The 24,724-nt window shown below is 43.5% G+C and overlaps 1 protein-coding gene across 6 annotated transcripts in view; it reads left to right on the top strand.

Moving 5' to 3' along the window:
• Positions 1 to 24,724, top strand: part of tns2a (tensin 2a) — a 76,944-nt gene that overhangs the window by 43,395 nt on the left and 8,825 nt on the right. For 5 of the 6 annotated variants that reach the window (XM_060937955.1, XM_060937957.1, XM_060937953.1 and 2 more), the window contains exons 4-22: positions 4,322 to 4,360; positions 6,182 to 6,223; positions 6,385 to 6,434; positions 6,969 to 7,152; positions 7,255 to 7,305; positions 7,450 to 7,572; positions 9,452 to 9,516; positions 10,380 to 10,463; positions 11,187 to 11,299; positions 11,575 to 11,635; positions 11,721 to 11,796; positions 11,900 to 12,029; positions 14,137 to 14,202; positions 14,680 to 14,796; positions 14,904 to 16,292; positions 16,580 to 16,745; positions 18,958 to 20,543; positions 20,888 to 21,019; positions 24,221 to 24,316. In XM_060937955.1, coding sequence (XP_060793938.1) covers positions 4,322 to 4,360; positions 6,182 to 6,223; positions 6,385 to 6,434; positions 6,969 to 7,152; positions 7,255 to 7,305; positions 7,450 to 7,572; positions 9,452 to 9,516; positions 10,380 to 10,463; positions 11,187 to 11,299; positions 11,575 to 11,635; positions 11,721 to 11,796; positions 11,900 to 12,029; positions 14,137 to 14,202; positions 14,680 to 14,796; positions 14,904 to 16,292; positions 16,580 to 16,745; positions 18,958 to 20,543; positions 20,888 to 21,019; positions 24,221 to 24,316 — 4,570 coding nt within the window. The remainder of the gene's footprint in view (positions 1 to 4,321; positions 4,361 to 6,181; positions 6,224 to 6,384; positions 6,435 to 6,968; positions 7,153 to 7,254; positions 7,306 to 7,449; positions 7,573 to 9,451; positions 9,517 to 10,379; positions 10,464 to 11,186; positions 11,300 to 11,574; positions 11,636 to 11,720; positions 11,797 to 11,899; positions 12,030 to 14,136; positions 14,203 to 14,679; positions 14,797 to 14,903; positions 16,293 to 16,579; positions 16,746 to 18,957; positions 20,544 to 20,887; positions 21,020 to 24,220; positions 24,317 to 24,724) is intronic. The other variant, XM_060937954.1, reaches the window with a different exon arrangement.

The raw sequence follows: 24,724 nt of genomic DNA on the forward strand, positions 1-24,724 counted from the left end.
GAGCCTATCCCAGCTGACTATGGGCGAAAGGCGGGGTACACTCTGGACAAGTCGCCAGGTCATCACAAGGCTAACACATAGACACAGACAACCATTCACACTCTCATTCACACCTACGGTCAATTTAGAGTCACCAGTTAACCTAACCTGCATGTCTTTGGACTGTGGGGGAAACCGGAGCACCCGGAGGAAACCCACGCGGACACGGGGAGAACATGCAAACTCTGCACAGAAAGGCCCTCGCCGGCCACGGGGCTCGAACCCGGACCTTCTTGCTGTGAGGCGACAGCGCTAACCACTACACCACCCTGCCGCCCACACAATTACATAATTAATGTTATTAATAATCGTAGTCAAGGTACTACCTTTTGTCATTCACATAGCCCAAACTACAAGAGATATAAATCGGAGTAAAATAGCGAATGCAGACGCGTTTGTGTGCTCCATAAAAGATCAAATTAAATGCTGAAATCAGTTCAGCTTAAAACTTGCTCTGACTTGTTGTACAAACTAAAAATGAAACTTGTTCTTGCAGCCGTGGTTTAATTAGCTGGAATGTTCAAACTAAACCTTATTCACACATTTCACAACAGTGGGTTGGTCAATAATTGTTTGCTTACGATGTACATGTATACAGAAGCTAATGAAGTGGCTACTGTTTATATAGCGGCATCTTCTCTGTAGTTACTGAGCAGTAGCCACACGCAAAGAAGTTGTGATTAACCTGTTCCTGAAGACAGCTAACCATGAAAGATTAAATTTAGGAATGTTTGGTTCAAAGGAAAGTTCAGAAACACACCCCACAGTGTTTTTGCCTGAAAACACTACATTCCAGCCAGACTAATCTCATTAATGACACTGTTTACACCAAAGGTAATGTCTGCCTTCCTTCTTCTCCTCCCACACTTCCTACCACTCCTTCCTTCCTGCTCTTCCTCTCTCCATCGCTCAATTTCAGTTTCAACCATACCCATTCTTCTCCACTCCTATCCTTATCTTTTGTTTTTTCTCCCTCCCTCACTTAGATCATTTATAGCCCGTCTCTTGGATAGAGAGTGTAGTTGTTTTATTGCACTGAGTTGCCTTCTACACTGATCCAAACCACATGCCTTTTTTTTTTTTTTTTTTGTTAGATGGAAGCAAATTTCAACCAATTCGAAGCTCAGAACCTCAGAAAGCAGTTCACCCTGTGGGTTACCTGCAGCATGTGCATCAAATCTCGTCACTGTTTACTTTAGATCACTTTAGGAGCCATCAGGTTTGGAGATGGGCCCCTTGCTTTACATTAGGCAGACTCTCAAACCTCAAGACGGGGACGGACACACACGTACTCTTCCTGTCATCCCCACACTGCTCTATATTGAACTTAACGTGACATTAGGCAGTGTTAAACATCTGGAATGTTTAATGCTGTCTGAATAGACCGGGTATTATATGCCACTCCACATGGAGCTTACAGAAATCATGGTAAGGCTGTGTTGTATTTGGAGACCTGCTTCAGCAAGTGAGTTTAGTATAAAAGTATGTAATCTTTCATTTGGCCTAAAGAAATATTTATACTCCCCTCCCGCCAAGCCAGTTTGAATTTTAGCTTTATGGCATAGTAGAGCCTAATCTCAGACAATGATGGAAGTTCGCTCATACGTTGGGAGCCATTCCTAATTGTCGTGTGAAACCCAGAGAGACTGGGAAAAGAGGGAATGAGACAGAATTCTAGGGATTGAGGGAGAGGGAGCGAGAAAGCAAGCCTTTGCAGGAAATGAGTGCATAAGCGTTGGCCCAAGAGATGGAATCTGGTGTGTTTGTTCTGGCATAATGCTCCCCTGCTACAGGCCCCCAACCCAGCAAGAGTGAAACACACGGGGAAAGAACTCCAGGAAAGCCTTACATGGGGAAAGGGGAACTTTGAGAGAGTTAGTGGAAAATGGATGGGATAGGGCATAGTGAAGAAGGGATGATGTAGTGAGGAGAAAAAAAAACCCTAAGAGTGAAAGGACAGTGGAGATGGAGCATAGGAGAGGAAAGATGAAAGGAACATTTGAGTTGAGGAGACAAGGGATAGCAGTAGTGGAGACATAGTTTTGTGGCATCTAGAATGATTGATGGTCATTGGAAGGGAAGGCACAAATAAATTTGACAAAGATATGAATATGAAGATATGAATAAATTAGACATGTGGAAAGTGAGGATGTTGAAAGGACAGACGGTAATTTACTGTGAAGTACCACAGTCTGTGTTACATGCACTAAGTACTTTAACAGACAGTCTAATATGTTCTGCTTTAGCAGTAGTTGCCCAATTTCCATACAGTTACATATGTAAATGCTGCGTAGAATACAATTAAGCGCAGCATTAGGAGTGATCCACCAATGATCTAGAGTTCACCTTATCGCTTGGAGTCATACACACACTACCACTGTTTGGAGACACTATGCATTTTGATAAAGCCCTATGGTTGAAACCTGTTTCTGAGGCAAATATAAATAGTGAATATGTATAGATCTCATCTCATCTCATTATCTCTAGCCACTTTATCCTGTTCTACAGGGTCGCAGGCAAGCTGGAGCCTATCCCAGCTGACTACGGGCGAAAGGCGGGGTACACCCTGGACAAGTCGCCAGGTCATCACAGGGCTGACACATAGACACAGACAACCATTCACACTCACATTCACACCTACGGTCAATTTAGAGTCACCAGTTAACCTAACCTGCATGTCTTTGGACTGTGGGGGAAACCGGAGCACCTGGAGGAAACCCACGCGGACACGGGGAGAACATGCAAACTCCGCACAGAAAGGCCCTCGCCGGCCACGGGGCTCAAACCCGGACCTTCTTGCTGTGAGGCGACAGCACTAACCACTACACCACCGTGCCGCCCCTGAATATGTATAGATTTTAACTTAAATTCTGAGAAGCTAACAAGTGCTCAGCCTGTTTTCGAAGTTTAATAAAAAGCACCTTGAGTGGTCTGCCATGCTTCAACAGAAATACAGTTAAGAACTTAAAATATAAAATAGTTTTGTCTTTTCTTAGTCAGTCCATCATTGTATGTTTTCTCATCATGTCACTGTCTTCATCATTATTATTATTATTATTATTATTGCTCTAAAATAGTCCAAAAGTCTTTAAAAAAAAGAAAAAGAAGGTTCTCTGAGCAGGTGTCCAGACACAAGATTTTTATATATATTTTTTTTAAATACGCAGTCAGAGAGCAGATAATCACACTGCTCATGAATTACATCTTTTTGCATGTGCATTTTCAGATTTAAGCCAAGACATTTGGAAAATCGATATTCTAATGGGAGCCCGCCTAGTGTGCACGCATGCGCGCGTGCGCACACACACACACACACACACACACACACACACACACACACACACACACACACGTCCCAAACTGTACATAGAGGCTTAATAGAGGCTTAATTTGACATCGGAGCTTCTACTAGCTGTTCTCTTCTTGTTCTTCTTAGCTGTCAATCATCAAATACTTTTTACATACTCCCAAAAGGCCTCAGTTGCACTTTTCTGGAAACTTGCACACTAATGTGCAACAAACCAGATTTTTTTTTTTTTTTTTGCGTCATACATTAGTTGCTCCACTGTGTCATACAACAAAATTACAAAACAATCTGATAACCTTTCTCACACATCCACAGCATATTTACACACACAAAGTCTCAAACCAAGGCCAGTGGAGTGAGATCTGGCCTCAGCCCTTTTCCTGTGGCCAAACAAACAGGGCAGTACAGGAGCGGATGTGTTCAGAGGGTTGGAGAAACTTTAGCAGCGGGCCATTACATAAGCATGAATGTCAGCGTGCACGCACACACACAAGCATAACTTGTTCAGACTACCTGATGTGAGCCAACCACTGCTTCGCTGTGTTTGTCTCCATAAGGAATGTCAGAGGTCACCCTGAATTCCAGTACTTGGACATGTACACAGCTTGATATAAGTGCAAGCCACAATATAGCTATCTCTCTCTCTTTCTGTCTGTGACTCACTCATACACAAAATTAGCAGCATGTGCGAGTTTTTTTTCCTCTTATCTGTCACTATAAGGAAGCATTTCCGCTGCCCCTTCCCAGTACACCACTCCCTTCCCTTCATCCTCTACACGGGGAGAGGAATAGATCAGGGGTGGAAGGGAATAGTGGCAGGCCTGAGTCTGCGTGTGTGTGTATGGATTTGTATGTGCATGCGTGTGTATCTGTGTGTGTGTATGGATTTGTATGTGCATGCGTGTGTATCTGCGCATGTGTAGGTGATGGGGATGTTGCCGTATACCTTAATCAAGTTACTGTTCTTCATTGCAGGCCAGCACACCCTGTATCCCGGCCCCATCCTCTGACTTGGTGAGTTGAATTTTCTCTCGTACTGTATTGTAAATGCCTTGTACCTAGTGGTCCCGGGATAGGCTCCAGACCTACCACAAATCTGACCAGGATAAAGTGGTTACTGAAGATGAATGAATGAATGAATGAATGAATATTGCAGTGTACGAGTTCTTGGCTGTAGTAGATGGCTAGACTCATCACTCCATTTTCTTTCACTTATTTGCTCACTTGAGCACTCACTTTACTCCTTCCCTCCATCACTCAACTCAGGTGGGGTTTACATTAGACCGTATCAGCGGATCATCAGATTAACGTTTTTAAAACGATTAGCGTGCACACAGCAACACCAATACACGATTCGCGTGCACACAGCAACACCAATACACGGATACGCTCGGCTCCGCAGGCATCCTGCGCTCCAAATCACTCCGCCCTGAACAGCGAGTGCCCTCTGGAGGGTGCGCACTCCGGCCCTGCGCAGCTCACAGAGCACGCGAGTATAGCGCATGAGCAGTGATTCGGGACTGAGCCGCTGTGTGTGTGTGATCTCAGTGCATGTCGGGCATGCGCATCACTTACCACTTGCAAGTGGAAGGATGGCAACCCTAAAGACAATCATAACTACACAATGGGCAGTATTTGCATCAGTATTTGCAGTATTTTCATACTTTTATACTCTTTAATGAAAGGTGATACAAGGTGGAAGTCCGCGCCGTTTTTCAGCAGTCGCGTCACATGACCAACGCCAGCGAATCAGGAAGGTGGATGTCACAGTGACGTTGTCCAATGACGACGCCAGCTAGAGCTCAGCACAGCGTATCCGCGTATTCTCAATGTTTACACAGCACCGGACCAGACACGATCTGGATTGAATACGTGGACCCTGGTGGATTCCCGTTTCCCGGCGTTTCCAGGCGGTTTAATGTAAACGGACAGTGCATCCGCGAAGGAAACGAGACAGATACGGTCTAATGTAAACTTGGCCTCAGTGGTGAAAAAGAGCTCTACTAAATGTATGTTGTTGGCAAACATTTTTAAACTCTTAAGTGCTGATTTATTTTTATGTTTTTTCCTCAAACGCATCAGATAATTAGTCCTTCATGCATTTTAAACATCAGGAATACACCATAACGTGCAGTGCACTGTTGCAGTGGATAAACGTTTCGTACCTCTTGTTTGCACTTTTTACCTAGAAAGCTACGTGTAGTGTACATTTGAAGCCTTATGTACCATATATACATTAAACCAGCCTTTCTCAACCGGGGTGCCGTCTGACTTCGTTAGGGGTGCTGTCAAAAAATTATATATTCTAGCATTGAAATAAATAAAATGAATTAAAATTCCAAAAAACGATAGTTACACTAATGCAGATCATCGCCGCCTCATGCATCATCAAAATTTATCTCACAGCCCCCTTTCCCATGTCACAACGTCACTGCCGGGGTCAGCGTGACTGGGTATATTTTATATGGGGCTGCCTTGAGAATTTGCATACTTCTGAAGGGTGCCGTGACTGAATAAAGGTTGAGGAACGCTGCATTAAACCATACAAGGTATGGGTTAGCGCTTTTTTCTTTTTTTCTAAGAGCACAGGACACAAAACAATTCGACAGACTTGCTTCTAAGGAGTCCAGCGTTGCTCTTTTTTCCGGAACTGATGACAGGAGGAGAGAGTCCGAGCTACTAGAGAATTTCAATTATTTATTCAAGTGATATTTCTTCCAGATTTTCTATAAAGTATTTTAGCATTCAGTAAAATTGAGGCCAAAAGACACAATAAAAATGCATTCTTGTCTGTTGGCTGTGTTTATCATGCCTTATCCTGCTTCTCATCTGCAGCAGCGGAGAGGAACGGCCTCCTCTCGACACATTCAGCATCTGGTAAGAATGCTCTTTTCTGTCCACTGTCATTCTTTCTCAATGTATTTGTACAACCAGATACAGTACACTATGACATTAATACATATTTGGAGAAAATGTGATAATCAAACAATAGTAGTAGTAGTAGTAATAATAATAATAATCTTGGTTCTTTTCTTTAGGGCTCAACCAAATCTCTGACATACACCAAACCAAGAAGTACTCTACCCAGGTGAATGTTCCTTCTTAAGTTCCAGAGTTTTCACTATGCAACATATCAGTAAGACAGTGAGCATTCTTCAGCAGCAGACCTGCGTGAGTCTTGAGCCAATTACACTTGACAAACATCCTGGCCCGTAAATTTGTAGGTTTTATCTATGGAATGAAACTGCTAAAGCTCATTGAGTTAATCTCTTTTGGCTTTGAGTGTGGAGTTATATGCAGAGAGTCATCACTCAAGCATGTGACTAAGAACTTTGCTATTTCTACTGGAACAAACAGACAGCTTGGATGTTTCATATCAAAACCCACTGCACATGACTTGTGCACCAATTCAGCACATTACCAAAAACTGGAGAGGACTGTTTGTACTTTTGTGGGCTGTACGCATAATATTTTCCTAACTCCCTCTCCTCAATAGCAGTCTCCTTCCTTCCCTCCACCTTCACAGCCCCCTATTTATTGCTAAAGCGTCCGTTACAAATTTTGAGAATATTTTAAAGAATTGCAGCATTTAAATCTAAACACATAAAATCCCCCTTCTCAGGAGTCTAAGTGTGGATCGGGTGATGGACAGGGTGATGGAGCGCCACTACGACTTTGACCTCACCTACATCACTGAGCGCATCATCTCGGTCTTCTTCCCCCCCCTGCTGGATGAGCAGCGTTACCGCCTCAATCTCAAAGAGGTGGCAGCTATGCTTAAATCCAAACACCAGGACAAGTTTTTGGTCAGTAACTCTGTTTTACACCTCGCTACTTAGAGAAATGAATGTGCAATTAAAGCATTTTGTTTGCAACCCTTATTTAAATACCTCAACTGTCCTGTGCAGTTACTAAACCTGTCTGAGAGAAGGCATGACATCACTCGGCTTAACCCCAAGGTAGAATTATTATGGACATTTCGTTACCCATTTACAAAGAAATATAGTGTAAACAGTATTTTGACAGAACGGAGCTCATTTTTCTTGTTCTCTATCATTATCTTTCCATTCCCATCTCTCTCTCTCTCTCTCTCTCGCTCTCAGGTCCATGATTTCGGCTGGCCGGACCTACACGCACCCCCTCTGGACAAAATCTGTTCCATGTGTAAAGCCATGGAGACATGGCTGAACTCTGACCCCCAGCATGTGGTGGTCCTGCATTGCAAGGTCAGGGGTTACAAATGTCTTGAGAAAGTTCACTTGGGGTGACCAGAGAAGGTTATCAGAAACTACAGACCAATTTGTGTAAATGCTAATATATTTATAGGACTATGATTTCAGATAGCAGGGAATAGCAAACATATAGTGGTGCTTGAAAGTTTTTGAACCCTTTAGAATTTTCTATATTTCTGCATAAATATGACCCAAAACATCATCAGATTTTCACACAAGTCCTAAAAGTAGATAAAGAGAACCCAGTTAAACAAACGAGACAAAAATAGTATGCTTGGTCATTTATTTATTGAGGAAAATGATCCGATATTACATATCTGTGAGTGGCAAAAGTATGTGAACCTTTGCTTTCAGTATCTGGTGTGCAGCAATAACTGCAACAAAACAGTTGTTGATCAGTCCTGCACACCGGCTTGGAGGAATTTTAGCCTGTTCCTCCGTACAGAACAGCTTCAACTCTGGGATGTTGGTGGGTTTCCTCACATGAACTGCTCGCTTCAGGTCCTTCCACAACATTTCGATTGGATTAAGGTCAGGACTTTGACTTGGCCATTCCAAAACATTAACTTTATTCTTCTTTAACCATTCTTTGGTAGAACGACATGTGTGCTTAGGGTCGTTGTCTTGCTGCATGACCCACCTTCTCTTGAGATTCAGTTCATGGACAGATGTACTGACATTTTCCTTTAGAATTCGCTGGTATAATTCAGAATTCATCGTTCCATCAATGATGGCAAGCCGTCCTGGCCCAGATGCAGCAAAACAGGCCCAAACCATGATACTACCACCACCATGTTTCACAGATGGGATAAGGTTCTTATGCTGGAATGTAGTGTTTTCCTTTCTCCAAACATAATGCTTCTCATTTAAACCAAAGAATTCTATTTTGGTCTCATCTGTCCACAAAACATTTTTCCAATAGCCTTCTGGCTTGTCCACGTGATCTTTAGCAAACTGCAGACGAGCAGCAGTGTTCTTTTTGGAGAGCAATGGCTTTCTCCTTGCAGCCCTGCCATGCACAGCATTGTTGTTCAGTGTTCTCCTGATGGTGGACTCATGAACATTAACATTAGCCAATGCGAGAGAGGCCTTCAGTTGCTTAGAAGTTACCCTGGGGTCCTTTGTGACCTCGCCGACTATTACACGCCTTGCTCTTGGAGTGATCTTTGTTGGTCGACCACTCCTGGGGAGGGTAACTGGTCTTGAATTTCCTCCATTTGTACACAATCTGTCTGACTGTGGATTGGTGGAGTCCAAACTCTTTAGAGATGGTTTTGTAACCTTTTCCAGCCTGATGAGCATCAACAACACTTTTTTTCTGAGGTCCTCAGAAATCTCCTTTGTTCGTGCCATGACACACTTCCACAAAGAAGTGTTGTAGAGATCAGACTTTGATAGATCCCTGTTCTTTAAATAAAACAGGGTGCCCACTCACACCTGATTGTCATCCCATTGATTGAAAACACCTGACTCTAATTTCACCTTCAAATTAACTACTAATCCGAGAGGTTCACATACTTTTGCCACTCACAGATATGTAATATTGGATCATTTTCCTCAATAAATAAATGACCAAGTATAATATTTTTGTCTCATTTGTTTACCTGGGTTCTCTTTATCTACTTTTAGGACTTGTGTGAAAATCTGATGATGTTTTAGGTCATATTTATGCAGAAATATAGAAAATTCTAAAGGGTTCCCAAACTTTTCAAGCACCACTGTAATTGATTTTAACAATTTAGCACGAGCTAGTTAACAACTCGTGCTTCATTTTGTGGGTGTCTAAGTTAGAAAACCACAACCTGTAACCATAATATAAAAGTATGAATGTTTGATTTAAAAATTTATTAGATCAAATGGTTTCTTTTTACAGGGAAATAAAGGAAAGACAGGAGTGATCATCGCTGCATACATGCACTACAGCAAGATATCAGCAGGGTGAGAGTCTCCATTCAATTTTCCACACAAAACTGTTGTGTGTGTCGCATATAAAACGTCCCACAGGAAAGAGACTGTAACTGAATAAAATAAAGTAACCTAAAGCACTTATACTGTGTCCTAGAGTAGTTTGGAAGGAGTGGAAATTTTAATATCAAGAAACAGTCTGGGACTACTGATTGGCACAACATTGAAATCATTCATCAGGAGAGCACAGGTTTAAATCCTGGTTATGCCATAACAATCCACGACAAGCAAGAACTAACTAGTGAGTGTAAATTGGTGGTGACCAAATTGAAAGAGAAATGGAATAAAGTCCAAAACCAAAACAAAACCAACAAACAAAAGGTTGCTCTTTTTAGGTACGAGTCTACAGTATCCACATGCGATTATCTACTGAAGCAAAGCACAGACTTGAAGACCTGGACATAAATATAAACGTCCTCATATGTCATATATGGGTGGCACGGTGGTGTAGTGGTTAGCGCTGTCGCCTCACAGCAAGAAGGTCCGGGTTCGAGCCCCGTGGCCGGCGAGGGCCTTTCTGTGCGGAGTTTGCATGTTCTCCCCGTGTCCGCGTGGGTTTCCTCCGGGTGCTCCGGTTTCCCCCACAGTCCAAAGACATGCAGGTTAGGTTAACTGGTGACTCTAAATTGACCGTAGGTGTGAATGTGAGTGTGAATGGTTGTCTATGTGTCAGCCCTGTGATGACCTGGCGACTTGTCCAGGGTGTACCCCGCCTTTTGCCCGTAGTCAGCTGGGATAGGCTCCAGCTTGCCTGCGACCCTGTAGGACAGGATAAAGCGGCTACAGATAATGAGATGAGATGTCATATATACTTGATATGTGTGTCTTTTATACAGGGCAGATCAGGCTCTAAGCACACTGGCTATGAGGAAATTTTGTGAGGACAAAGTGTCATCTTCTCTCCAGCCTTCACAGAACAGGTTTTTTTTTCTTTCTCCTCCCCTCATATGTATTATTTGGCTTTGTTTTTTGTCTTGTACTGTAATATTGTATACATTATTAACATTCTGTTGCACTTCTTCCTCTCTCAATTCAGTTCAATTACACTATATGGCCAAAAGTTTGTGGACACCAGACCATCATACCCAGATATGCTTTTTGAACATCCTATTCCAGATGTATTCCCCCTTTGCTGGAATAACAGCCTCTACTCCTCTGGGAAGGCTTTCTACTAGATTTTGGAGTGTGGCTGTGGAGATTTGTGCTTATTCAGACACAGGAGCTTGAGTGAGGTCACACACTGATGTCAAGTGAGGGGCCTGGGGTGCAGTCGGTGTTCCAGTTCATCCCAAAGGTGTTCAGTGGGGTTGGGATCAGGGCTCTGTACAGTCCACTTGAGTTCTTCCACTCCAACCTTGGCAAAAAATGCCTTCATGGACCTCATTATGTGCAGGGGCATTGTCATGGTGAAATAGGTTTGTGCCTCTTAGTTCCAGTGAAGGGGTATTGTAATGCTACAGCATACAAAGATGTCCTGTACAGTTGTGTGCTTCAGACATTGTGGCAACAGTTTGGGGAAGAACCACATATGGTTGTGATGGTCAGGTGTCCGTAAACTTTTGCCCATATAGCATACGTGTATTGGCATAAACGTTACAGTACTGCCAAAGCATCTCTCTCTCTCTCTCTCTGTCTCTCTCTAGATATATATATTATTTTGGTGGACTTCTATCAGGGGCCATAAAGATGAACAGCAGTCCCCTTTTCCTCCATCAGGTCCTTATTCCCACCATCCCCAAGTTTCATGCTGATGGAGGTGAGTGCTTGATGTGGCTATCATGTTGATGGGAATGTTTTAGCATTGTTGTGTGAGACTGTGTATTCACAGTGATCGTTAACACTGGTTTGTCAGTAACCACTCCTCGTGAAAACAACACGCACATACAAACAGAGTTTGTTTATTTTTAATCTGTTACAGTGGAGGAGAGGATCTTGGAAGCACTTAACACATTCCTCCATCAGTCTACCTTATTCTCAGTGTTTATCTCTTACCATATCTTGTGGGTCTTTTTTTGTTCCTCTGTCCCACAGGGTACTTGCCCTTCCTGAAGATCTACCAGTCCATGCAGCTGGTCTACACCTCGGGCATATAGTAAGTCGTGTTCAAATGAAGCATTTTTAGTCTTAACTGAATCACCAGCCTATGTAGCTCCTGATCCTGTGTCTGTGTTCTGCAGTGATTTGCAGGGTTCAACAGGTAGAAAGCTGTGTGTGACCATTGAGCCTGCTCTGTTGTTGAAAGGAGACATTATGGTGTGTAGAGCTGTCCATCAAATGCAACGTAACATAATCACTGCCTTCTTTCTTGGCGAAGCTAAATATGTGGGCATGTCTGTCTCCCCCTCATTCACTGTAGGTGAAGTGCTATCACAGACGACTTCAGGCCACTGAGAGGGACACAGTGTTCCGACTCCAGTTCCATACCTGCACCATCCATGGAGCACAGCTCTGGTTTGGGAAAGGAGAACTTGATGAAGCTTGCTCAGGTGCATCACCCTTAAACAGTGAAGTCAGCCATCCTGAAAGTTTGAATTCCCCGTATGCTAATTTTCCTAGCCTATTCTTGGGTTTCGCATGACGTCACATCCGCCTCATTAGTTATTCAAAACTTTAGCTGGTGGTCTACCAAAGCTCAGTTGACAAAGCGTTTGTACGGAGAACCTGCATTGCTTGCATGAAAAATGCTTTATGCATGCGTTGTTTTAGGTTGTTCGGATCGATCAAACCGTGAAACTGAGAAGTTTCTTCAGGGTTCCCCGTGAACTAATAAAAAAAGAGTGAACAAACACAGGATTTCACAAAAAGACTTCGAGAAAGGTAGCTTTTGAACCTCTCACTGAAATTGAAGGGAGCCGAGTCGAAGCATGCTCAAGTTTGCAGTGATCACTTGGTGAAAGGTTTGTATCTCCCTCTCAGCTATGTCCTTAGTGTTTTCCAAGTACTTTTCTTGCTGTGTGTCGTTATTTTACAGTACATTTTTTTTTTTTTAGTCATGAAGCGCTAAAGTCCCCAGCTGTTTCTTTGTTTCCTCCTCACAAAGTCCATATGCATAAAGGTCGCGACAAAATTCTTCCCCAGCTGTACAGTTACACTGCGCCGTGATCACTTCTCCGTCTTGTTTAACTAAGATCCAGGTCTTTAAAGGGGTTTCTGATCATCTTTGTGAATGATTTAGCTGAGAGATAAGAGCCAACACAAGTGAGAATCAAGCCAGCTGTTGTTTGTTTACACTTCAACTTGCAGTGCTTCACTGTAAAGATGCGAACGAAAAGCTTAAAAAAATACTTACACAGGCAAAAACAATACAGGATTCATTCGGCAGCGACTTGATAGCGAGGTCCTTTACCCAGCCACATACAAAAAAAGTTGTAAGCCTCCATACTCTTCCACGCGTTCATCTGTTTTGCGGTGTAGAAGGACGTCTGCAACACCAGATAGTTCGAGATGTCGGGGAACTCGACTGAAGGATAGTTTTCGAGATCGTATGACAAATCCTTCTTTCCCAGACTGTAGGGCTCTATTCCATTGCACATAGCAATCTTCTGAGGGCGGCACGGTGGTGTAGTGGTTAGCGCTGTCGCCTCACAGCAAGAAGGTCCTGGGTTCGAGCCCTGGGGCCGGCGAGGGCCTTTCTGTGCGGAGTTTGCATGTTCTCCCCGTGTCCGCGTGGGTTTCCTCCGGGTGCTCCGGTTTCCCCCACAGTCCAAAGACATGCAGGTTAGGTTAACTGGTGACTCTAAATTGAGCGTAGGTGTGAATGTGAGTGTGAATGGTTGTCTGTGTCTATGTGTCAGCCCTGTGATGACCTGGCGACTTGTCCAGGGTGTACCCCGCCTTTCGCCCGTAGTCAGCTGGGATAGGCTCCAGCTTGCCTGCGACCCTGTAGAAGGATAAAGCGGCTAGAGATAATGAGATGAGATGAGATGAGATAGCAATCTTCTGAATATATCTAAAGCTAGCAGTGGCTTCTAGATTATGAGCGTACTCTGATAAGTTATCGCTAGTTGTTTGCACTACGGCAGCCGTTTTGGTTTGCTAGACCACCAGCTGTTTTACCAGAACTGAAATCACTATGAAAAGTCATGTGACTGAAACCCAAGAATTGTATTGTTTCACAGTGTGACTATAAAGCTTCACGTTTCATCTTGATTGAGACAATGCCAGACCCTGTCAAAAATATTCTGTATGAGTGTCCTGGAAGATCCCCAGGGGAACCGTTTCAACTACAGTATAATTTGGAGCTGGAGCTGGATTCTGCCCATAATCCACTGTATTCCCTGTTGAGAGAATTCATAAGATCTACTCTCCAGATCTCCTCTCAGTGGATAACACCTGCCTGCCACAGCTGGCTAATTGAGATGACATGCTCCCTATATAATCTCTCCTGGCTTTGAAGCAGGACTGTGGAATAAACTTCAGCTGCTTGTCAGTTTTATTAATCTTGTAATGTGAAATACAGTGTTTTTTTCTGATAATTTATAATGTAATAAAGCACTGATGATGAAGGCTTATAGAACAGATCTTTTTACCTTGCTCTCCTGTTTTTAAAGTGACTTTTTTTTTTTTTTTTTAATATCTCGCTGGTCTCTGTAGATGACAGATTTCCCCCTGATGCCACTGTGGAGTTTGTCTTTTCCTCTGGACCAGAGAAGATTAAAGGTATTTTGGTCACATTCAAATTCCATGGAGTTTTAATGTTTTTTTTTTTAATTGTTACACAATTTTACATGGATTAAAAAAAAAAACTTTTTTGTTTGCTTGTTTTTCACTATTTTTTTAAAATGTCCTAGAAACTCAGCACCCATTGTATAGAGGACAGAATGTGACTGCAGTGTTGGTTTAGAAAATCAAAGATGCTAATAATGCAGTGATTAGTATTCAACAGACAAAATATTATGCTAAAATATTGAGTAATTGTTAAAATATGTGAATATAGTAATAGTGGTTATGGTTGCACAAGATCGTTTGAAACCCATGAGTGGATGCAGATCTGTGGGAATGGTCATTTTTGTACCAAATCATATTTTTGGAAAAACTAAGCAATATAAAAGTTATTTTTGAGTACTCTGAAGTGTGGAAATAAAGTTATATTTGTTAAATTTTTCAGTGTTTAAAGTGATTCTATATGTGGTTTAGGACGAGAATACCAGCGGAATGATCCAGCAGTCACAGTTGACTATAATACAGCTGATCAAGTGGTACGCTGGGATTCTTACGACAGCTTGAACCAGAGGCATGAAGACAGCCAAGACGGTACCAAAAAATCCTATATTTTGACTTGTGATTTTTAAAAAAAACCTTTTCATGGTTGGATGGTGATCTTACTAAGTCTTAAGATCAGTTATATTCTCATGCTTTAGATATTGCACACACTCGAGGGCCTCTGGATGGCAGTCTGTATGCTCAGGTGAAGAAGCGGCGTGCTGCTTGCTCTTCCTCCTTTCCATCCACCAATGGTAGTCCAGGGCAAATCTCTGATGAGAGACAAGGTCATCTTCTGTCACTCAGCACCGATTCTGGTCATTCATCAGCTCCACCTGAACGCCTTGAAGATTCACCCAGACGGCCCCCACCTACTCAGCAAGAACGGGAGGAGCTGGCACGGCTACTTGGAGGGATTGAGGGTGAGAGGAATAGCAGAGATCGTGAACGGGAGACAGCAATTTTGGATGATGGTGACTCACTCCCACCAGAAAATACTGGGTCACTGCGTTTGGTTCGTTCATGTTCCTGCCGTACGGGCTACAGATCACAGCGTTGCTCTGAACTCCATCACTTGACCAATGGATACTACTTAGACCACTCAGCTCCCAGCAGCAACCACACAGGAGTACCTTCACCAAACATGCTAGGCCTGTGCCAGCACCACAGCGGTCACACGCACCAGTCGCTCCCACCTCCAGACCTGCTGTGGGACCGACAGCAAGGCTCTCCACACTACCTGCATGGTCCTACTAGGCATGTTTGCCCTTATCCATCCCAGGATCTCTGCCCTCACCCACACACGCTTACGCCTAGTGGACGACTGCTGTGTAGGTCAGACGAATTCCTTCCCTACACCCAGCCACAACACAACCACCCACACCATCCGAAAACAGCTGCACCCTACCATGATGTGATGCTTGTAGATGGCCTCCTACCGCCCCCTAGCTGCCCATGTCGGGATTGCTGCTTGAGACGAGAGGACTTTCACACTTTACGGCTCGACAGAGCTGAAGGATTGCACTGGGAAAGGGAAGAGCTCCCTCGAGACAGTGGCTTAAGGCGAAACAGAGGATCTGAGGTTCCAAGACGGACAGAACTGCCCTGGGAGCGAGAGGCGGGGTTAAGGCAGGGTCGAGAGGTCTCACTCCATTGGGATAGGGACAGAGAGGCAGAACTACAATGGGAGAGAGAACGAGAGGCTGAGTACTGGCACCGAAGAACTGCCTTGTCACCATATGGCCCACCAGGTCACGAGTCTGCTTTCACCTTTGACCCACTGCCGCAGGGTCACCCAGCATTTCCCGAACCCTCAAGATCACACAGTCATGCTCAACTGGATATAAAGTACAGCAGTGGCTCCAGCAACTATCCGACATCTCACCAGATGTGCCCCTGCTCACCCTACCAGCCCTCACCTTCTGAGAGTCGTGGCTACGCTTCAGGTTACCAGTCAGACTCCACTTCTCCAGTGCCTCTCAGTTACTCCTCTTGCTACAGCCATACAGACCCTCACCAGCAGCACTATACCTCCAACACACACTCAGGTCAGATACCACAGAGCTCCTTCACCACAAACATTTCATTAGAATACTTATTTGAAACAAATAGGATGTTTCATCCAATTTGGTGCTAAAGGGTTGATGTGATGTACCAGAGCCAGTTTATTTATTTATTTTTTATAACAGATCCAGTGTTGGCCTATAAAATGTAAAAAGTTCTGCTTTTGTTTTATGAATATCATCATAACATTTTTCCCAGTCGGAAACACTTGTTCTGAAAGCTATGTTTAGTGGTCTAGGCTCAAGGCTATGCTTTTCCGACTTTTGGCCAGATGGTTCTGGAGTTCCAGGTGAGAATGTAGGATGGCGGGACCATGTTACCCACGGTTCCTTGAGACGGCTGCATCGTGAAGCACATGGACCATGCTCCACCCCCTCTGATATGTCTGGACCACCCACACCAGTCCACACCAGCAGCCCAATGCATACACAAGAAAGGTGAGTCAGCTTCTGTTTGAGAATGTACATGGTGAATAAATTAAATAAACTTTCAATTAGTGAAACTGGTAATACAATAATAAATGGTGATTTTTTTTTTTCCCATGGCAAAGAACTGTAGTTGTTAGACTGTTTGTTTTATACAACCCCAAATCAGAAAAAGCTGATACAGTATGTTGAGATTGAAATTAAAACCGAAAACAATGATTTTGTAAATAATCTTTGGCCTGTATTGCACTCGAAACAATACAACGCCACATTATTTGATGTTTCACCTTATGAATTTTATTGTTGTTTCAAAGTAAACAGTTATTTAAATTTTGATTTTTGCAATACATTTCAAAAAAAGTTGGGATGTAAAGCATTTGCAATGTTACCATTCTTTCCCACAGCACTTAAGATATCACACATTCTCTAGATAGATGGATGGGTGGGTGGAACAGGCACCCTCTCCTTCCGCGGCCATGCCTTTGTAATGTGTGCCGAATGTGGTTTTGTATTGTCTTGTTGAAATATTTTTGAAATGTTGCTCCAAAATCTCAATGTACTTTTCTGAATTAATGCTGCTATCACAGAAGTGTAAGTTACCTTTGCCAAGGGCACTGACACAATCCCATACCATGACACACCCTGGCTTTTGGACTTGTTGCTAGTAACAGTCTGGATGGTCCTTTTTTTCTTTGGTCCGGAGCACACGGCATCCATTTCTTACAAAAAAGACCTGGAATACTGATTCATCTGACCACATTACACATTTGCACTGTGTGATGGTCCATCCCAGATGCCTCAGAGCCCAGAGAAGTCGATGGCACTTCTGGACACAGTTAACATACGGCTTCCTTTTTGCATAGCAAACAGCAAAATTCTATGAGCTTAGCTAGATGATGATGATGATGATGACGACGATCAGTGCTTACAGCCAATAAGGTCAACATGTCATTAAGAACAAAGATATTGGAAGCATGTGTTAGATCTTGTCTGGTATATGGAGTACAAGCTTGGCTTCCAAAAGAAGGACAGATCAGGAAGATGGAAGTGTGTTGGTTTCAATGTTTGAGAAGTATGGTGAAAGATGGATGGAGAAGATGTAATTTGGAAGAAGGAGAATACCAATTTGTGTACTCCAGTGATGACCTACAGAACATTGTGAAAACCACCCCTGTAGAATTTTATGCACAATGTCTGAGGTATATTGGACACGTATGCTGATCTGAAAACACCACATACATCGAAAAACTGATGTTTGCCAAACCTAACAGAAAATATTATCGTGACCCACAGATAAAGATCTCTGAAATACTACACTTAGCGATCGAACAAGTGAAGAAGTTGACACAGTCAATGTTGGAGTTTGCAAAGTTAATTCATCGTCAAACTAACTTGCCCCACTTGCTTCAATGAAGTTTATGGAGGAACTCACAGGATAGGAGAACAGTAAAATTTTAACCAGCATTTGTAGATGTAATGTATTGTAGTGCTTGACAAATGTTTACAAAAGTAATCCTGAGCTCATGTGGTTATATCAGCTAAGAGATGAGTGACAGTTCTTGATGCAGTGCCGTCTGAGGGATTGAAGATCATGGGTATTCAGCTTAGGCTTGTGCCCTTGTCCTTTTACGCACTGAAATTCCTCCAAGATTCCTTGAATCATTTAATGGTATTATGCACCATCGTGGTTTGTTCTTTAAGAAACATTGTTTTTGAACATTTCAGGAATTTTCTCATGCATTTGTTGACAAACTGGAAATCCTTGGCCCATCTTTGCTTCTCCAATACTGGACCTTTCCTGGATACTGATTTTGTAGTAAATCATGATTACAATCACCTGTTGACATCACCTGTTTCACATTATTATTTAATTGTTTTGGCTCATTACTAGCCCTAAATTGGCCCCATCCCAACTTTTTTTTTGCAATGTGTTGCAGGTCTGAAATGCAGGAATGGCTGTATATTAATGAATGAAATGAAGTTGACCAGACAACATGAAATATCTTGTATTCATTCTGTATGTAATGAAATACAAGTCAAAGTAAATTTGGAAATCATTGATTTTTTTTTTTTTTAATTGCATTTTCCGTAACATCCCAACTTTTTTCTGATTTAGGGTTGTAATCCTAGTTTTACAATCACCCAAAGGAAATAATATAAAACCATTATAGTTTTCTAACTCAAAAATTAAACTTTCCTTCACCTAACCTGATATTCTTTTCAGCCCCAGCCTGAGTGTTCGGGATCAGGAAGCACGATCATCAGAGATGAGCAAAGACAGCACCACACATCAGGAGAGAACGAACCCATCTCTCCAGCAAAATCTCACAAATTCTGGGCCAGAGTCTCATCAAGTTGGAAGTCCATCCACAGAGCTTCCTAAGTCATGTACATCTGTCCCAGAGAAACACTGCATCCTTACTCAGCAGCTCTCTACACATTCCACTTCTCAGCAACTCCCATTACAGTCTTCCTTTTCTCCTCAGCAACTCCCATTACAGTCTTCCTTTTCTCCTCAGCAGCTCTCCCCTCATTCCTTGTCTCCTCCTCAGCAGCTCTCCCCTCATTCCTCGTCTCCTCCTCAGCAGCTCTCCCCTCATTCCTCGTCTCCTCCTCAGCAGCTGCCCCCACATTCCTCGTCTCCTCCTCAGCAGCTCTCCCCTCATTCCTCGTCTCCTCCTCAGCAGCTGCCCCCTCATTCCTCGTCTCCTCCTCAGCAGCTGCCCCCTCATTCCTCGTCTCCTCCTCAGCAGCTGCCCCCACATTCCTCGTCTCCTCCTCAGCAGCTGCCCCCACATTCCTCGTCTCCTCCTCAGCAGCTCTCCCCACATTCCTCGTCTCCTCCCCAGCAGCTCTCCCCACATTCCTCGTCTCCTCCCCAGCAGCTGCCCCCACATTCCTTGTCTCCTCCTCAGCAGCTGCCCCCACATTCCTCGTCTCCTCCTCAGCAGAACTCTACACAGTGCCCATCTCCTCAGCAGAACTCTACACCACACTGCTGTCCTTCTCAACAGAACTCTACACATTCTGTCCCTGTAATACACACAGCCAACACTAACCCACAAGCCCCAGTTCCATCAAGTCATTCTGCCCCAGCATCTCCTACTAAGGCAACCCAACAACAGAGCACCAGCCAGCCAATCAGAGATGCCAGTCTGCCCATCACAGCCCCTCAGCCAATCCAAAATGAGACTGTGCTACCCTCTGTTTCACCTTGTTCTTTGCAGCACATTCACCAAATCCAAATATCAGAGTCTGTTTCAGCCCAGCCTCACAGCAATGGCGTGCCATCAATTTCTGATCCAGAAACTCCCAATTTATCTTCTTCTGCTCCTGTTTCACCTCAACCAACACTGGGCAGCCTAAATGGCTCTCCATCCCCTGAACCCCCTGTGCCAGGCTTTGCCACTCTTGGCAGGAAGCTAATGTTGGACACAGGATCCACCCCATCTGGAGATCCTGATACCAGTTACAGTGTGTCTAATGCTTACCCAAATTCCACCTTTGCCCTTTCTTCAACCAATTACCCACCTTCTGACACTGCCACCCAGCCTCCTCTGCCAGAGAAAAGACGCCCAGGTACCCTGCCAGGCTCACCCAATGGGAGGTCAGGCACTCTAAGAGCATCCACAAGTCATTCCCCCTCCGGCCAACACCATGTTACCTTCTCACCAGTGGTAGGAGCAGTGACCGTACCTGGTGGGCAGAACGAGGGGCTGGCAGAAGGTGAAACAGGCAGCAGGGTCAGTGTGAAGTTTGTTCAGGACAGCTCCCGTTTCTGGTATAAGCCTGGAATCTCACGAGAACAAGGTTAGTTAGATGGCACAATCAGAGGACATTCCATAGTTTTTACAGCTTTAACTGAGGAGACATTTAGCCCGAACAACTCTCGAACAATTGGACTTGTATTTCCTTCAAATTACTCATTTTATTATGAGTAATATTACTTCATATTAGTTGTATGATGTATGTGTCAAAAAACAAAACAAAAAAAAAACCCACACTGTTGTTGGGTCCCCCCCCAAACCAAACGTATTTTCAGAATTTCCATTCTACAGCTGGTTTTGGTTGTAAGGGCTAAATGTTCAGAATATCTGTCTTAAACACTGAAATTTGAAGTTTCCGTTAACTTGTACTCTCCTCTCCATCTCCAGCCATTGCAGCTCTGAAGGAAAAGGAGCCGGGTGCATTCCTCATCAGGGACAGTAACTCCTTCCAGGGAGCCTATGGTTTGGCCCTCAAAGTGGCATCACCACCTGCCAACATCAGCAGCCATTCCAGCAAAGGTACAGCATTATTTGAGTGTACAGTGCAGGCACTGCCTCTACTAAACATTCTCCCCATTCACTTGCATAGCTGCCCTTCCACAGGAAACCCATAAATCTAAACATGAAGTACTTCAGCAGAACTAAATAGCAGGCAGGATTGAAATAGTTTAACTAAGTGTCAAGGGGAATTGACTTGTGTATGAATAACCAGAGTAATTTTTCGATAGCTCTGTTAACGTGTTCACTGCAGGAGGACTTCAGAGGATTAGTCTTAATTTTGTGTGCATCCAGCCATTTGCAAGCTCAGGTCTAGGTTTGTCTCTCACCCCCCCCAGTGGACATGTGTTTTGGTCTGCCCACTGCACAATTGCATTTAAAATCAAGATTCCTTTTATTGTCACTGCACCATACAGTACAGTCAAACTGAAGCACGCAATCCAGTCGGTCTATTCAAACAAACACTTAGTACTGGGGGGGGTCAGATTCTGTACAAGATAAACATTCAAGTAAAAAGATAAACAAATCTATATAAGATAGATAGATAGACAAGTCAATAAAAAAGATAAACATGTCTTTTCAAGAACTGCTAAAAAAATAGTTCTATGTACAGTATCTAGGGTGTGACCTATGATACAGTGGGTTATTGCACAGTAATAAGTGAATGCATTGCACAATCAGGCATGATTGCACAATTAGGCATGATATCATGCCCATGTTGATAGAGTGCAGTTGAACAGGAACAATATAAATAAATAAATATAGGTGGGGGCAGCACGGTGGTTAGCACTGTCGCCTCACAGCAAGAAGGTCCGGGTTTGAGCCCCGTGGCCGGCGAGGGCCTTTCTGTGCGGAATTTGCATGTTCTCCCCGTGTCCGCGTGGGTTTCCTCCGGGTGCTCCGGTTTCCCCCACAGTCCAAAGACATGCAGGTTAGGTTAACTGGTGACTCTAAATTGACCGTAGGTGTGAATGTGAGTGTGAATGGTTGTCTGTGTCTCTATGTGTCAGCCCTGTGATGACCTGGTGACTTGTCCAGGGTGTACCCCGCCTTTCGCCCGTAGTCAGCTGGGATAGGCTCCAGCTTGCCTGCGACCCTGTAGAACAGGATGAAGCGGCTACAGATAATGAGATGAGAGATGAAATATAGGCGGTCGAGAGAATAAGGTGCGTGTGGTTGTAAAAACATGTACTATTCAGGTAAGAGTAGTCTCTCTTGTAGAGGTGTAGACAGTTTGTGTTACCGTTCAGTCCTGTTTCTGTCCATACCGCTGGCATCTGTGTAGGTGACTGGCTTTGTTCAGTTCACGTATGACACTCGGGTAAAAGCTGTTCTTTAGTCTGTTTGTCCATGTTGCAATGGACCTGACCTGTCTGCCAGAGGACAGTGGTTCAAGAAGCTGGTGTCCAGGGTGGGAAGGGTCTTTTAAGATGTTGGTGGCTGTGCTGAGGCAACGGGTGGTGTAGAGTTGCTCTAGAGAGGGCAGTGGGCAGCTAATGATCTTCTGTGCAGAGTCGATGACTCTTTGAAGAGCTTTTTTGTCTGCCACAGAGCTGCCGGTGTACCACGTAGCGATGCAGTATGTCGGCACACTCTCGATCGAGCAACGGTAGAAGGTCACTAGCAGCTGCTCGTGGAGGTTATTCTTCTTGAGGATCCTCAGGAAGTACAGTTGCTGCTGTGCCTTTAAATGGCAACGTTTCCTTTCAACAGACAAAAATCCTGCACAGATCTATGTATGGGGTGGCACGGTGGTGTAGTGGTTAGCGCTGTCGCCTCACAGCAAGAAGGTCTGGGTTCGAGCCCCGTGGCCAGCGAGGGCCTTTCTGTGTGGAGTTTGCATGTTCTCCCCGTGTCCGCGTGGGTTTCCTCCGGGTGCTCCGGTTTCCCCCACAGTCCAAAGACATGCAGGTTAGGTTAACTGGTGACTCTAAATTGACCGTAGGTGTGAATGTGAGTGTGAATGGTTGTCTGTGTCTACAGTTAGGTCCATAAATATTTGGACAGAGACAACATTTTTCTAATTTTGGTTCTGTACATTACCACAATGAATTTTGAACAAAACAATTCAGATGCAGTTGAAGTTCAGACTTTCAGCTTTAATTCAGTGGGTTGAACAAAATGATTGCATAAAAATGTGAGGAACTAAAGCATTTTTTAAACACAATCCCTTCATTTCAGGGGCTCAAAAGTAATTGGACAAATTAAATAATTGTAAATAAAATGTTCATTTCTAATACTTGGTTGAAAACCCTTTGTTGGCAATGACTGCCTGAAGTCTTGAACTCATGGACATCACCAGACGCTGTGTTTCCTCCTTTTTAATGCGATCATCCACCACTGTTGTCGTCTGTGGGCGTCCAGGTGTTTTTGCATTGATGAGTTCACCAGTGCTTTCTTTCTTTCTCAGGATGTACCAAACTGTAGATTTTGCCACTCCTAATATTGTAGCAATTTCTCGGATGGGTTTTTTCTGTTTTCGCAGCTTAAGGATGGCTTGTTTCACCTGCATGGAGAGCTCCTTTGACCGCATGTTTTCTTCACAGCAAAATCTTCCAAATGCAAGCACCACACCTCAAATCAACTCCAGACCTTTTATCTGCTTAATTGAGAATGACATAACGAAGAAATTGCCCACACCTGCCCATGAAATAGCCTTTGAGTCAATTGTCCAATTACTTTTGGTCCCTTTAAAAACAGGGTGGCACATGTTAAGGAGCTGAAACTCCTAAACCCTTCATCCAGTTTTAATGTGGACACCCTCAAATGAAAGCTGAAAGTCTGGACTTTATGTCCATGTCCATTATATAACTATAACTTTAATATGTTTCAGTAAACAGGTAAAAAAACAAAATTTGTGTCAGTGTCCAAATATATATGGACCTAACTGTATGTGTCAGCCCTGTGATGACCTGGCGACTTGTCCAGGGTATACCCCGCCTTTCGCCCGTAGTCAGCTGGGATAGGCTCCAGCTTGCCTGCGACTCTGTAGAACAGGATAAAGCGGCTAGAGATAATGAGATGAGATCTATGTATATCCTATGAAGCCATCAAGAACTTGTGCTACCACCTGTATGTCTTTTAAATACAAATTGCTCTGAAAACAGACCACTACTCTCCTTCACATTTACTGGTATTAAAAACTAAAATTACACTGCTTTTACATTTAGCTGTATTTAAACAGTGTTTTAATATTTATATTATATTGCCTTTTCTGAGCAGGTGGAGATCCTATGGAACAGCTGGTGAGACATTTCCTAATCGAGACTGGACCACGAGGGGTGAAAATCAAAGGCTGTCAAAATGAACCTCACTTCGGTAAGCAACAAAGCATCTCAAAATAACTGAACGATCCCAGTACTGATTACCATACTTGGAATTTTACGAGACAGCATTCAGGTTTCAGTGTATTTGACTTTTAGGAGATAAATGAGGAACATTTCATCACAGTTTACAATGGTATAGGGCAATTCTTCAGCAGAGAGGCCAAAATTATGAAATGATTAAGATTGCCTTAACTTTTCAGCTCTGTGATATTGCTGAAGTATGGAATCCAAGGCAAAATGTACTGAAAACCATAATTAAGACTCATCATCCCGATTATAGCAATGTCGCTTCAGATAAATCTTGGTTTGAATTTTAAGAAATGAAAGTTCAGGTTTTTTCTGATGTAATCCCGTTACTGACTTTTATTTCCTCGTAAAAGATTTTGCGATCGGAGTTAAA

Source organism: Neoarius graeffei, chromosome 13 (assembly GCF_027579695.1).
Source record: "Neoarius graeffei isolate fNeoGra1 chromosome 13, fNeoGra1.pri, whole genome shotgun sequence".
Taxonomy (NCBI): domain Eukaryota; kingdom Metazoa; phylum Chordata; class Actinopteri; order Siluriformes; family Ariidae; genus Neoarius; species Neoarius graeffei.